General features: G+C 38.7%; 1 protein-coding gene across 2 annotated transcripts in view; it reads left to right on the forward strand.

Moving 5' to 3' along the window:
* The first annotated feature begins 3383 nt into the window (after nucleotides 1-3383).
* The window catches only part of LOC124555309 (exonuclease 1), a 149478-nt gene continuing 139130 nt past the window's right edge, over nucleotides 3384-13731 (forward strand). The window contains exons 1-2 of one of the 2 annotated variants that reach the window (XM_047129183.1): nucleotides 3384-3636; nucleotides 6970-7089. In XM_047129183.1, the coding sequence (XP_046985139.1) occupies nucleotides 3476-3636; nucleotides 6970-7089 (281 nt within the window). In that variant the 5' untranslated portion in view covers nucleotides 3384-3475. Of the gene's footprint in view, nucleotides 3637-6969; nucleotides 7090-13731 lie in introns of those variants that run through there. The other variant, XM_047129184.1, reaches the window with a different exon arrangement.

The raw sequence follows: 13731 nt of genomic DNA on the forward strand, positions 1-13731 counted from the left end.
TTACTGTGCAAGCTATTATATGTATGCATTGTCTAGATTGTAAGCATAAAGGCATGTCCTATGTTACATGTACATGAATGAATGAATGAAATGAATGAAAATAGCCCTTGTTGTCCCATTGAGGGCAAAGGCCTCCTACAAGTAGGGGGAGCTGCTTTTAAAGATTTACGTGGTGAGCTAGTCTGCATAAGAGGGTACCACACTTAATGCACACTAGACATTGAATTACACTTGATCACTTAGTTGTAGTTCTAGTTCTTTCCACTCTTTTCTGGCTCTGCTGGTCCACTGTCTTCCTGCTTGTTTTCTGAATAAGTCCAACCATTTACGTCTTGGTCTTCCTGGGAGTCTCTCGCCGATAAGGGGGTCCGATGTGGTAGCTCGTGCTGTCTATCTGTCATCTTGCAGGATCGCCACAAAATGGTTCAAATGGCTCTGAGCACTATCGGACTTAACATTGGAGGTCATCAGTCCCCTAGAACTCAGAACTACATAAACCTAACTAGCCTAAGGACATCACACACATCCATGTCCGAGGCAGGATTCGAACCTGCGACCGTAGCGGTCGCGCGGTTCCAGACTGTAGCGCCTAGAACTTCTCGGCCACTCCGACCGGCACAATTGCCACGTGGCTGTCCCATTTCCATTTGGTTTTCATAACCTGTTGTGCTATGTCAATTGTTGCTGACATCTTGTGTTTCAAAGTGTTCGATATTTTGTCTTTCAGAGAGATACTAAGGATCTTTCTCTGCATTTTCATTTGGCACACCTGTAGAGTGTTTATCTCTTTGGGTTTTGGAGCCCATGTTTGACATCCATGTAATAACAATGGAAAAAACGCAGCTTTCGAGTGCTTCATTTCGAGCCTCCTATTCAGGGTTCTGTCTAGCAATATGAGCTATAAGGCCCAGAAAGCTTTCCAAGCTAAGGAAACTCTTCATTTTATTTCTTTTTCCATTTTGTTGTTAAAGGAAATTATTTGACCTAGGCATATTTATTGTGATGCATACATTAGTTCCGTTCCTTCAAGATATATTCGGGTTTCTAATCTATTTGTCATTAATTGCATTTTAGATTTGTTCATTGTGAGTCCTGCCATCTTGCTTTGTGAGTTAGCTCCTGGAGCATTGATTGCAGTTCCCTTGCAGCTTTGGCAAAGAGGGCTACGTCGTCAGCAAACCTCAAATTAGTTAGTCTCTTGCTGTTGAGGAATATCCCATCTCTCTTATTCCATTTTAGTTTCCTGAATATGTCCTCCAGTATGGAAGTAAATAGTTTTGGGGAGATAGGATCCCCTTATCTAACTCCTCTTTCCATGCAGAAAGGCTGGCTTGTCTTTTCGGTTGTAACTCTAGCGAAGCTGTGGATTTAAATGTTTCTTAGTAGTTCGATGTATTTTGCTTCTATTCCTTGATTTCTTAGTGCTTGAAGTATTTTTGGTTGTTCGATGGTATCGAATGATTTGCTGTAATCAACAAAACAAGGTATATTTTGAAGTGGCGATCTTCCGCTTTTTCTATTATCTGATAACGTTTTGTACAGCAATTCTCGCACTATGCGAAGTAAGGAAAATAGGGGAAGCTATCATAGGGAAATCAAACGGCGATCTGCTGTATTACAAGGGGTCAACCCCAGGACAAAGAGAGATAGGCTTCATCATCAAACCACAGTGATAATGTGAAGTGTTTGGTGCCTATTCAGCATAGCAGTTGATGCAAATACATATGTAGAAATGTTTGTCGCTAGTTTAGACAGGGATGTGAACAACCAGCATTGCTGCCAACACATTGCCAACTTTGGTGGAACAATGTTGTGAATAGAAATATGTTTTTAAGCTTAGTATAAACGTGGCTTAAGGCACATTTACACTGAGTTTGAAATAAGTTCTGCAACAGTGTTCACAGCTATAGCGGGGAGCACATAAGAAGGGGAGAGTACGAAGCATTCTGTGGAGAGAGAGACAGAGTATACTTTGCAGCTTCACCAGTGTGACATCTCTCTCTCTCTCTGTCTGTCTGTCTATCCCACAAATCATTCTCCAGTTGTTGCCTACCATGGATACTGGCAACACAGTTTCTCCTTCTGACCCTGCCTAGCAGAATTTACATGCACGAAAAACCATTGCAGTCGCTTCTCGACACCATATTTGTCCTGTTGCTTTATATCACCAATAACTGTAGTATTCCAGTAACCACACCATACGTAAACTAACACGAAAATCAACCCTAAATGTTCCACAGGCACCCACTGAGCATGCTACAGGCTGACGCAGCAGAATGACGCCGTTGCCTGGAGCATCACATGGGACACTGCTCCTTGCCATTGAGCTTCTGCCCCCACCTGCCCTCTTATTATAGTACTGGACTGCCGCTGTTGGCAACACAAAACCTGTATCGTACGGCTGTGTCCATACGGATCAAAGGAAGTTTGTTCCTGTCTGTTAGCACTAAATGCTAAATGTCTTTACTCTGTCTGTATGTTTCGTGTTGTCTTACCATGTATTCCTTTACGAAATGGAATGGACAAGAAGAAAAATTTAAGAACTTGTCAGACACTGTAAGGCAGAGGACTGCCTGTGGAATGTTCGAAGTCATACTTATAAAAATATTAAACGTAAGTATAAGAAGTATGAGTCTCTACAAAGAAAAATGGTACATTACTTTGCATGGGGAGTAATGAAGTAAACACAAGAATTAAATCTCTCGTTTCCCAATACCACAGAACAACAACAACGCAATTTGTAGTCAACAAGTTACGTGAGGTGCCGTCCAACCTAAAGGGCGTTGACAATAAAAAAATTTTCGATGCTTTCTATGAGATATAAATGAAATATGTAGCAGGCGTAGTCATCTGATTCTATATGACATGTTATGTGACAATAAAGTTTCTATTCCATTCTATTACGCTCTTGAACTTGTTTACGGAATCGACCAGCCTCAGATTATCTTCAAAAGAATAGTTTTGAGAGATGGAACGCGTAACGCTAAGTTATTACTGCAGATGAAGGTTAAATAAATATGAATGATGTGCGGGAAAATACCTACGAAAAAAACCTTCGATCATAGAATATGTATGCTCGAAGAAGGGAACGCTATTCCAGGAATAAGCTGTTTCTGCAGACGAAGATTAAATAAATGTGAATGATGTGCGGGAAAGTATCTTCGAAAAAACCCTTCGACCATAGAATATGTATGGTCGAAGATGGGAACGCTATTCCAGGAATAACGAAACAGTGGGAAAATCGCGTCTTGCCAACGCACACTACAAGTTAGGCACTGGTTACTCGACCCCTTGCAAAACAAATCACTGCAATGCACGCTCTATGTATCGAATTTATAAAAAGTCGAAGACGCCATAATCGTAGGTTAATGAGGATCTATGGTTTTGGCGCGAAATATCGTGTTGACAGTCGGCGTTTTATGTGTGTGCTGTATGTGTAAACTTTGTGGTATAGTTTTGGTGCGTGAGGAATACCATGGGCATACAAGGACTAATTCCGTTCTTGAAAAAGTGTACCAGATCCGCCCACATATCTCATTTTTCTGGGCAATGTGTCGCTATTGACGCTTATTGCTGGCTCCATAAAGGTGCTTATGCGTGTGTAGAAAAGCTTGCAAGAGGCGAACCCTGCGATGCGTAAGTATTTCAGTATGTTGTGTTCACGTAAAAAAAACCCTCACATGTTTTACATGTCATCTAACGCATTAGTTTCAATCTTTGTCCAAGTTGAAATTTATCCACAAGAATAGACTGTTGTTGGCATACACTGTTATACGTTGTATTTATTGACGGTTAATAGTTTATCATTCATGCATAAATAAAACCTGCATTGATTGCGACTGGACTTCATTATAGGTTTATTCCTGAGCGTATTATGTGCTGTTGTCACTACCACATATTTCAATACCAGACAAAAAGTTGGCTTAAAATGTATATGATTTTGAATATTTTTGTATATCGTGCGCTCTCATGTTTTGTAAGCCCTTGGATTTACACTCTGCCAATCGTACACTCTTCATCTCACAGCACACCATCTGCAGTGTATGTAAGCATAACATGCCTGTCTGATCTTTTGTCCTATTGATAAACCTTGCACAGTGCCTAGACTTACATTAAAACACTTAATAAAATGATATATTGGTATTATGACGACGTAGGGAAAGCACAACCAATGTGTCATTGGACATTGCAGTAAACAACTACCTGCATTGTAAAATCTGTAGGCAATTTGTGATCACTGAAACGTTTGTAATATCTGTTTTAGAGCAAAGTAAAATGACATTGTGTGACTGTGAACATATACAAGATAATAAAAGGTATTATTTTTCTCTTGACCTGTGGTTTTTGAAGATACGGTGTAATCTGTCTGTTGCATCTCTCTTTATTGATACCTGGATTATCGTCATCATTAACCCCTTTGCTGCAGTTGGGCAGGATAAATATGCATGAAGTAGAAAAGAATTCCGAATCTCATGGATATTCTGGTGATAGCCTGTCACTCTAAATGGAATTTCACTTATATATGTATCAACTACTAACATTTACATTGACCGTCATAAGCAGTCCACTTTAGTTTTCACCAGGTCAAGGGAAGTGTCTGATTCCTGTAGATATTCTTTTTTTTTCCGTCATGTTTGTGTGATGGGCTCGGGGTGTGTGTTTTTTTAGGCCAACCGCAGCTGCCAATACCAAAACACCAACTCCTACAGCAAAAACTGCTGCTGCCGATACCCAAACAACATCATCTGCAGCAAAAACTACAAAATTGGGATCAGACATTTCCCTTGACCAAAACACCGATACCTACATATAAAACTATGAAAATTAGAATGGGTCATTTCCCATGACCTATATAGATCAACCATAACTATTGATACGAAAAAACCACCACCTACAACTACGAAAAACAAAACCAAAACCGCAACACCTCAAAAATTCAAAAGTCAAACATTCCTACTTAAATTAAAATACATTTGATACACAATAAATACACAAAAAACACAACAAATCGACATCAACAAACACAACCAACTCATAAACTTGGCATCGTAATGACGTCACACACCACAACACCCTTATGTCATGGTCACATTGTGAATTAATTTTCATGCAAACCATACAATTCTAATCTTCACGCACATGCCTTTCATGTACTTCGACTCTTATGACTCCATTCTGGTTTCCACGTAAGTCATTCATAACCTTTCACTCTCTATGTTTTATCCTTGCCAGCTTCAAAATTTTATAGTGTTGTTCCATTCTGAATTGTCAAAAGCCTTCTGTAAATCTACGAACATTGTGAGCATAGGCTTGCCTTTCTTCAAATTTTCTTCTAAGATAAGTAGTGTGGGCACTATTGTCTCACATGTTTCTACACTTTTCTGAAAATGATCTTCCCCTGGGCCAACTTCTACCCACTGCATCCATTCTGTTGTAAAAACTCTTTGTCAGTATTTTGCAACAAGGACTTAATATACTGGTGGTTCTGTAGCATTCACACCTGTCAATGCCTTTCTTCTTCTGAATTATAATCATGGCACTCTTCTTGGAGTTTGAGGGGAAAAGTGAAATGATTGTATGACATAATTGGCTGGGAGACTCCATCGGATATTGTTCCGCTGCCTGTTTCAGCTCTATTTGACGCCAGTATGGTGACTTGCATGTGTTTGTGATGAATATGAGATGAAATGATTAGGACAACACACACACGCACAGTTCCTGAGCAAAAAAAGTCTGCAACCTTACCAGGAATCAAACCAGGGACCACACAATCTAGAGGCAGTGGTGCTAACCATTAGCCAACGAGTAACAGACGAAGTCTGAGGATATTTTGCCTGTCTTGTATATTTTACATTGTAAATAGATAAATTTTGCAATGGCTGGTTCTCTCAAAAATCTCAATGATTCTGAGAGTATGCAGTCTGCTCCAGTGACCTCCTTCAACGTAAGTCTCTCTGAGCTCTTTCAAATTCTTCCCGCAGCATCATATTGCCCATCTCATTTCAGCTACTTCCCTTTCATTCATACATTCAAGTTTGTTTCCGTGTGACTCTTCTATGTGTTCCTTACACCTTTCAGCCTTACCCTCTTTTCTCTTCCCCCTCTTTAAATGAACCAACCTTACCTTCCTTGTTTAATACTGGCTTGCTGTCTCAGCTCTTGATATTCATAAAGCTGCTTATCCTTTCTCCAAATGGTTTTTTTTATATATATATATATATTTTGTTTCATATGGAACTATGGATCAACGAAAATGTTTCACCTGGTCAGATAAATCACATTTCTTGCTACCCCAAGTCAGTGGTCATATTTGGATATGCCATCATTTAAGTGAATGGCTGCTCAAAACACAGACCCAGGCTGGTGGAGCAGTATTATATTGTGGAGGATGTTCACCTTTCTTCTTCTGAATTATAATCATGGCACTTGTGATCATAATTGAAGGCATCATGACAGCTGCAGACTATGTGAACATTATTGTGGACAACCTACATCCATTCATGCTTGATGTCTTCCCAGATGGTGCTGGCTTCTTCCAGCAGGGTGACTGTACATGTCAGAAGGCCAGAATCTTACTACAGTGATTTGAGGAGCATCATGATGACTCACATGATGTCTAGTCCACCAAATGTGCCTGATCTGAATTCGATGTGATACATGTGGGACACTATTTGTCACCAGCTACACCTTCACAAATTGTTGTCCTGTAATTTATGGGAATTATATGACCTGTGCTTAGAAACTCGGTCCCAGATTTGTCAAATCCATGTCACGTGGTTTAAATAAAAACTGTTCTCAGAAAATATATAGCCTTGACACAAATAATGCCATTCTTTAAAAAAAAAATTGTGTGTGTTCATTTTGCACTTGTGAGTAAGAAAATGAAATATTAAAATAGACATCTGCTGTGATAAGGAGCTTGTTTGTGGTAGCCATCTCATTTCTTTCTGTCTGTCCTTTTAATTCCAGGTATGTGACTTATTGTATGAAGCTTGTAAACATGTTGTTATCACATAATATAAAGCCAATTCTTGTATTTGATGGGCGCCATTTGCCAGCAAAAGCAAGAACTGAACTCAAACGACGTGAGTAAGTATATAATTTATTTACAAAGTCATTTTTATATGTTATGTTACTCAGTCACTATATTAATTTATACATTAATCTTGGTAGCCTATTAAAATTTAATGTGTGTGCATTCACTTATTCCTTTCAAATTTTACTCTCAACCTTTACCTATTGATTATCAACAGCTCATAATGAACATTTTTCTAGAATATGAATCTATCTCATCATACATTAACTCCACGACCTTACTCTTCGTTTCTCATCATTATTTTTCCCCTGTTTGAGAAAATACTCTTTTGTTATGTCATCAGTGATTTTATACAGCTATGGATGAGTTTTGCTCTATAGCAGAAAGATTTTTTGTGAAAATTTAAGTGTATCTCAAAAGGATAGGCAAATGTGAAATGGGGGTGGTGTTGGTCGCAGTAGACTAAAAACTCAAATTCACTGAGATAGAAATTGAAGCTGCATGTGAGATTGTGTGGGCAACACTCAGTGTCAGGGGTGGGCATAAAATGATATTTGGATCCTTCTGTCACTCTTCAGACTCATATTCTTATGGAACCAAAAACTTCAGAGGAAACCTCAGTTCACTTGTACGTGAGTTCCCCAGTCATACTATAATCATCAGTGGAGATTTTAATCATTTAAAAGTTAATTGGGAAAATTACAGATTTGTTAATGGTGGGTGTGATAAGACATCCTGTGAGACTTTACTTAATGCCTTCTCTGAAAACTACCTAGAACAGAAAGCTAGGAACCCTACTCGTGATGGAAATGTATTGAGTCTAATGGCAACAAGTAGACGTACCTCTATGTGATGTCCACGTTGAAACTGGTATTAGTAACCATGATGCGGTTGTGGCAACAGTGATCACCAAAATACAAAGGAGAACCAAAGCAAGCAGAAAGATATACGCTATATGATCCAAAGTATCACCTGGCAGAAAATGACTTAAAAGTTCATGGTGCCCTCCATCGGTAATGCTGGAATTCAGTGTGGTGTTGGCTAACCCTTAGCCTTGATTACAGCTTCCACTCTTGCAGGTATACGTTCAGTCAGGTGCTGGAAGATTTCTTGTGGATTATCAGCCCATTTTTCACAGAGTGCTGCACTGAGGAGAGGTAGCGATGTCGGTCGGTGAGGCCTGGCACGAAGTCGGCGTTCCAAAACATCCGAATGGTATTCTATAGGATTCAGGTCAGGACTCCGTGCAGGCCAGTCCGTTTCAGGGATGTTATTGTCGTGTAACCTCTCCACCACAGGCCGTGCATTACGAACAGGTGCTCGATCATGTTGAAAGATACCAATCGCCATTCCCAAATTGCTCTTCAATAGTGGGAAGCAAGAAGGTGCTTAAACATCAATGTAGGCCTGTGCTGTGTTAATGCCACACAAAACAACAAGGGGTGCAAGCCCCCTCCATGAAAAACACGACCACGCTATAACACCACCACCTCCCAATTTTACTGTTGGCCCTACACACACTGGCAGATGACATTCAACAGGCATTCGCCATACGCACACCCAGCCGTCGCACTGCCACAGTGTGTACTGTGATTCATCATTCCATTCGACTTTTTCCACTGTTCAATCATCCAATGTTTACACTCCTTACACCAAGCGAGGCATTGTTTGGCTTTTACTGGTGTGACATGTGGCTTATGAGCAGCCGCTCGACCATGAAATCCAAGTTTTCTCACCTTTCGCCTAACTGTCATAGTACTTGCAGTGGATCCTGATGCAGTTTGGAACTCCTGTGTGATAGCCGGGATAGATGTCTGCCCATTACACATTACGACACTCGTCAACTGTTGGCTGTCTCTGTCAGTCAACAGACAAGGTCGGCGTGTACGCTTTTGTGCTGTACGTGTCCCTTAACATTTCCCATCGGAAACAGTGGACCTAGGGATGTTTAGGAGTGTGGAAATCTCGCATACAGACATATGACACAAGTGACACCCAATCACCTGAGCACATTCGAAGTCCATGAGTTCTGCAGAGCACCCCTTTCTGCTCTCTCTCACAATGTGTAATGACTACTGAGGTTGCTGATATGGAGTACCTCGCAGCACAATGCACCTAATATGAAAAACGTATGTTTTTGGGGGTGTCCGGATACTTCTGAACATACAGTGTGTATGCTCAGCAAACTAGATAAAAAAATCAGTAATGTCATATCTCAATGAGGAACTTGAAACTTTCAGCACAGGCTAGGAGCATGTAGAGGAACTCTGGCTCAGGTTTAAAAGAATAGTTGACCACACACTGGATAGATATGTATCCATGAGAACAGTTCATACTGTGAGGGTAACTCCATGGTATACAGCCACTGTAAAGAAACTACAAAAGAGAGAGAGAGATTACTGCGTAATAGGTGAAAACAAAGTGTAGGGCTACAGGCAGAGAGATGCTGAATGAAACACATTTGGCTGTCAAGAGAGCAATGCATGTTGCCATCAGTGACTACCGTAATAGAATATTGTCAGATGACATTTCACAAAACCCAAAGAAATTCTGGTCATATGTAAACCTGTTAGTGGCACCAAAGTCAGTGTACTGTCCCTCGTGAATGAGACAGGAACTGAAATTGAAGGTAGCAAAGCAAAATCTGAAATGCTTTACTCTGTTTTAAAATGTTTCTTTATGAAGAAAAACCCCAGAGAATTGCCCGAATTTAATCCTCAGACAACTGGAAAGATGAATGAAATAAGTATTAGTGTCAGTGGTGTTGACAAACAGCTGAAGTTATTAAAACTGAACAAAGCTCCAGGCCCCAATGGAATCCCTGTCAAATTCTATACAGAATTTGTGGCTAAGTTAGCTCCTCTTCTCACTATAATCTATCATACATACCTCAGAACTAAAACCCATTTGCAGTTCTTGGAAAAAGTCTCAGATCACACCCGTCTACAAGGAGGATAGTAGAAGTGATCCACAAAACTACCATCCAGTATCCTTGACATCAATTTGTTGTAGAATCTTAGAACATATTCTGAGCTCTAACATAATGAGTTTCTTGATCAGAATGACCTTCTCAATGCTAACAAGCATGGTTTTGGAAAAGACTGATTGTGTGAAACCTAACTTGCACTATTCTCACATGATATACTGAAAGCATTTGGATCAAGACAACATGGTAGGTGCAGTGTTTCTGATTTACAGAAAGCATTTGACTCAATGTCACACCTATGCTTATTGTCAAAAGTATGGTCATATGGGGTATCAACCAAAATTTGTGACTGGATTGAGGACTTTTTGGTAGGGAGGAGACAGCATGTAATCTTGGATGGAGAGTCATTGTCAGATGTAGAAGTAAATTTAAGTGTGCCCCAGGGAAGTGTGTTGGTCACTTGCTGTTCATGTTGTATATTAATGCCCTTGTAGACAATATTAATTGTAAAATCAGGCTTTTTGCAGATGATGCAGTTAACTATAGTGAAGTACTATATGAGAGAATCTACATAAATATTCAGTCAGATCTTGATAAGATTTAAACACGGTGCAGAGACTGGCAACTTGTTGTAGATGTTCGGAAATGTAAAATTTTGGACTTCACAAAACGAAAAAATGTAGTATCCTATGACTATAATATCAGTGAGTCGCTGTTGGAATTGGCCAACTCATACAAATACCAGGGTGTAACATTATGTAGGGATATGAAATGGAATGATCACATAGGTTCAGTCATGGGTAAAGCAGGTGGTAGTTTTCGTGATTGGTAGACTACTGGGAAAGTGCAATGAGTCTACAAAAGAGATTGATTAGATTAGATTTATACCAGTTCCATGGATCATGAATACGATATTTCGTAATGATATGGAACGAGTCAAATTTTCCAATACATGACATAATGAAGTTAATTTAACAACATAATTAAGTTAATATAACAATTTTTTTCCTTAATTTATTTGTAAAAATTCCTCTATGGAGTAGAAGGAGTTGTCATTCAGAAATTCTTTTAATTTCTTCTGAAATACTTGTTGGTTATCTGTCAGACTTTTGATACTATTTGGTAAGTGACCAAAGACTTTAGTGGCAGTATAATTCACCCCTTTCTGTGCCAAAGTTAGATTTAATCTTGAATAGTTAAGATCATCCTTTCTCCTAGTATTGTAGTTATGCACACTGCTATTACTTTTGAATTGGGTTTGGTTTGTTAATAACAAATTTCATAAGAGAGTATATATACTGAGAAGCTACTGTGAATGTCCCTAGATCCTTAAATAAATGTCTGCAGGATGATCTTGGGTGGACTCCAGCTATTATTCTGATTACACACTTTTGTGCAATAAATACTTTATTCCTCAGTCATGAATTACCCCAAAATATGATGCCATATGCAAGCAATGAGTGAATATAGGCATAGTAAGCTAATTTACTAAGATGTTTATCACCAAAATTTGCGATGACCCTTATTGCATAAGTAGCTGAACTCAAACGTTTCAGCAGATCATCAATGTGTTTCTTTCAATTTAATCTCTCATCAATGGACACACCTAAAAATTTTGAATATTCTACCTTAGCTATATGCTTCTGATTAAGGTCTATATTTATTAATGGCGTCATACCATTTACTGTACGGAACTGTATGTACTGTGTCTTATCAAAATTCAGTGAGAGTCTGTTTACAAGGAACCACTTAGTAATTTTCTGAAAGATATTATTGACAATTTCATCAGTTGATTCTTGTTTGTCAGGTGTGATTACTACACTTGTATCATCAGCAAAGAGAACTAACTTTGCCTCTTCATGAATACAGAATGGCAAGTCATTAATATATATTAAGAACAACAAAGGACCCAAGGCTGACCCTTGTGGAACCCCATTCTTGATAGTTCCCCAGTTTGAGGAATATGCTGATCTTTGCATATTATGAGAACTGCTTATATCAGCTTTCTGCACTCTTCCAGTTAGGTACGAATTAAACCATTTGTGCACTGTCCCACTCATGCCACAATACTTGAGCTTGTCTAGCAGAATTTCATGATTTACACAATCAAAAGCCTTTGAGAGATCACAAAAAATCCCAATGGGTGGTGTTCGGTTATTCAGATCATTCAAAATTTGATTGGTGAAAGCATATATGGCATTTTCTGTTGAAAAACCTTTCTGGAAACCAAACTGACATTTTGTTAGTACTTCATTTTTACAGATATGTGAAGCTACTCTTGAATACATTACTTTCTAAAAAATTTTGGATAAAGCTGTTAGAAGGGAGATTGGACGGTAATTGTTGACATCAGATCTATCCACTTTTTTATGCAAAGGTATAACAATAGCATATTTCAGCCTATCAGGGAAAATGCCCTGTTCCAGAGAGCTGTTACACAGATGGCTGAGAATCTTACTTATCTGTTGAGAACAAGCTTTTAGTATTTTGCTGGAAATGCCATAAATTCCATGTGAGTTTTTGCTTTTAAGCAAGTTTATTATTTTCCTGATTTCAGAGGGAGAAGTGGGTGAGATTTCAATTGTATCAAATTGCATAGGTATGGCCTCTTCCATTAACAGCCTAGCATCTTCTAATGAACACCTGGATCCTACTATCCACAACATTTAGAAAATGATTATTAAAAATATTTTCAACTTCTGACTTTTTGTTCGTAAAGTTTTCATTCAATTTTATGGTAATACTGTCTTCCTGTGCTCTTGGTTGACCTGTTTCTCTTTTAATAATATTCCAAATTGTTTTAATTTTATTGTCAGAGTTGCTGATTTTAGACATGATACATGTACCTCTGGATTTTTTAATAACTTTTCTTAATATAGCAGAGTAGTTTTTATAATGTTTGATAGTTTCTGGGTAACTACTCTTTCTTGCTTCCAGTTACAAGATATTTTTATATCCTTTGTAAGCCATGGTTTGTTACATGGTTTCTTACGAGTATATTTAACTATTTTCTTGGGGAAGCAGTTTTCAGATGCATTTACAAAAGTGTCACGAAATAAATTATATTTTAAATTGGCATCAGGTTCACGGTACACCTCATCCCAGTCTAACTGCTGTAGGCTTTCCCTGAAATTTGCAATTGTTAAATCGTTGACTGAACGTACTACTTTGGAGGACTGTTTAGTGCTGCTTACAAACCACTTGTGCAACCCATGCTAGAATATTGCTCAAGTGTGTGGGACCCGTACCAGATAGGGTTGGATACTGCACATATACAGAGAAGGGCAGCACGATCGGTCACAGTTGTATTTAATCCATGGGAGAGTGTCACAGAGTTACAGAAGGAACTGAAATGGCAGACTCTTGAAGATAGATGTAAACTATCCTGAGAAAATTTAGTAACCAAGTTTCAGGAACCGGCTTTAAATTATTACTCTAGGGATATACAACCCCCTATATATCACTCACACTGGGGTCTCGAGGATAAGATTAGAATAATTACTGCATGCACAGAGACATTCAATCATTCTTCCCACACTCCATATGTGAACATATCAGGTAGAAACCCTAAAAACTGGTACAATGTGACATACCCTCTGCCATGCACCTCACGGTGGTTTCCATAGTGTAGATGTAGATATAGAATACTGTATGATATTGTAAGAGTTCATAGTGTTAGATGTTAATATAACTCCTCAAAGAAAGGTCATTGTTCTACTTAAAATGGCCATTTCTGAACTTCGAAGCTAATTATTGCTTAATTTATGTT

The sequence above is a fragment of the Schistocerca americana genome, chromosome X, assembly GCF_021461395.2.
Source record: "Schistocerca americana isolate TAMUIC-IGC-003095 chromosome X, iqSchAmer2.1, whole genome shotgun sequence".
In the NCBI taxonomy this organism is placed as follows: Eukaryota; Metazoa; Arthropoda; class Insecta; order Orthoptera; family Acrididae; genus Schistocerca; species Schistocerca americana.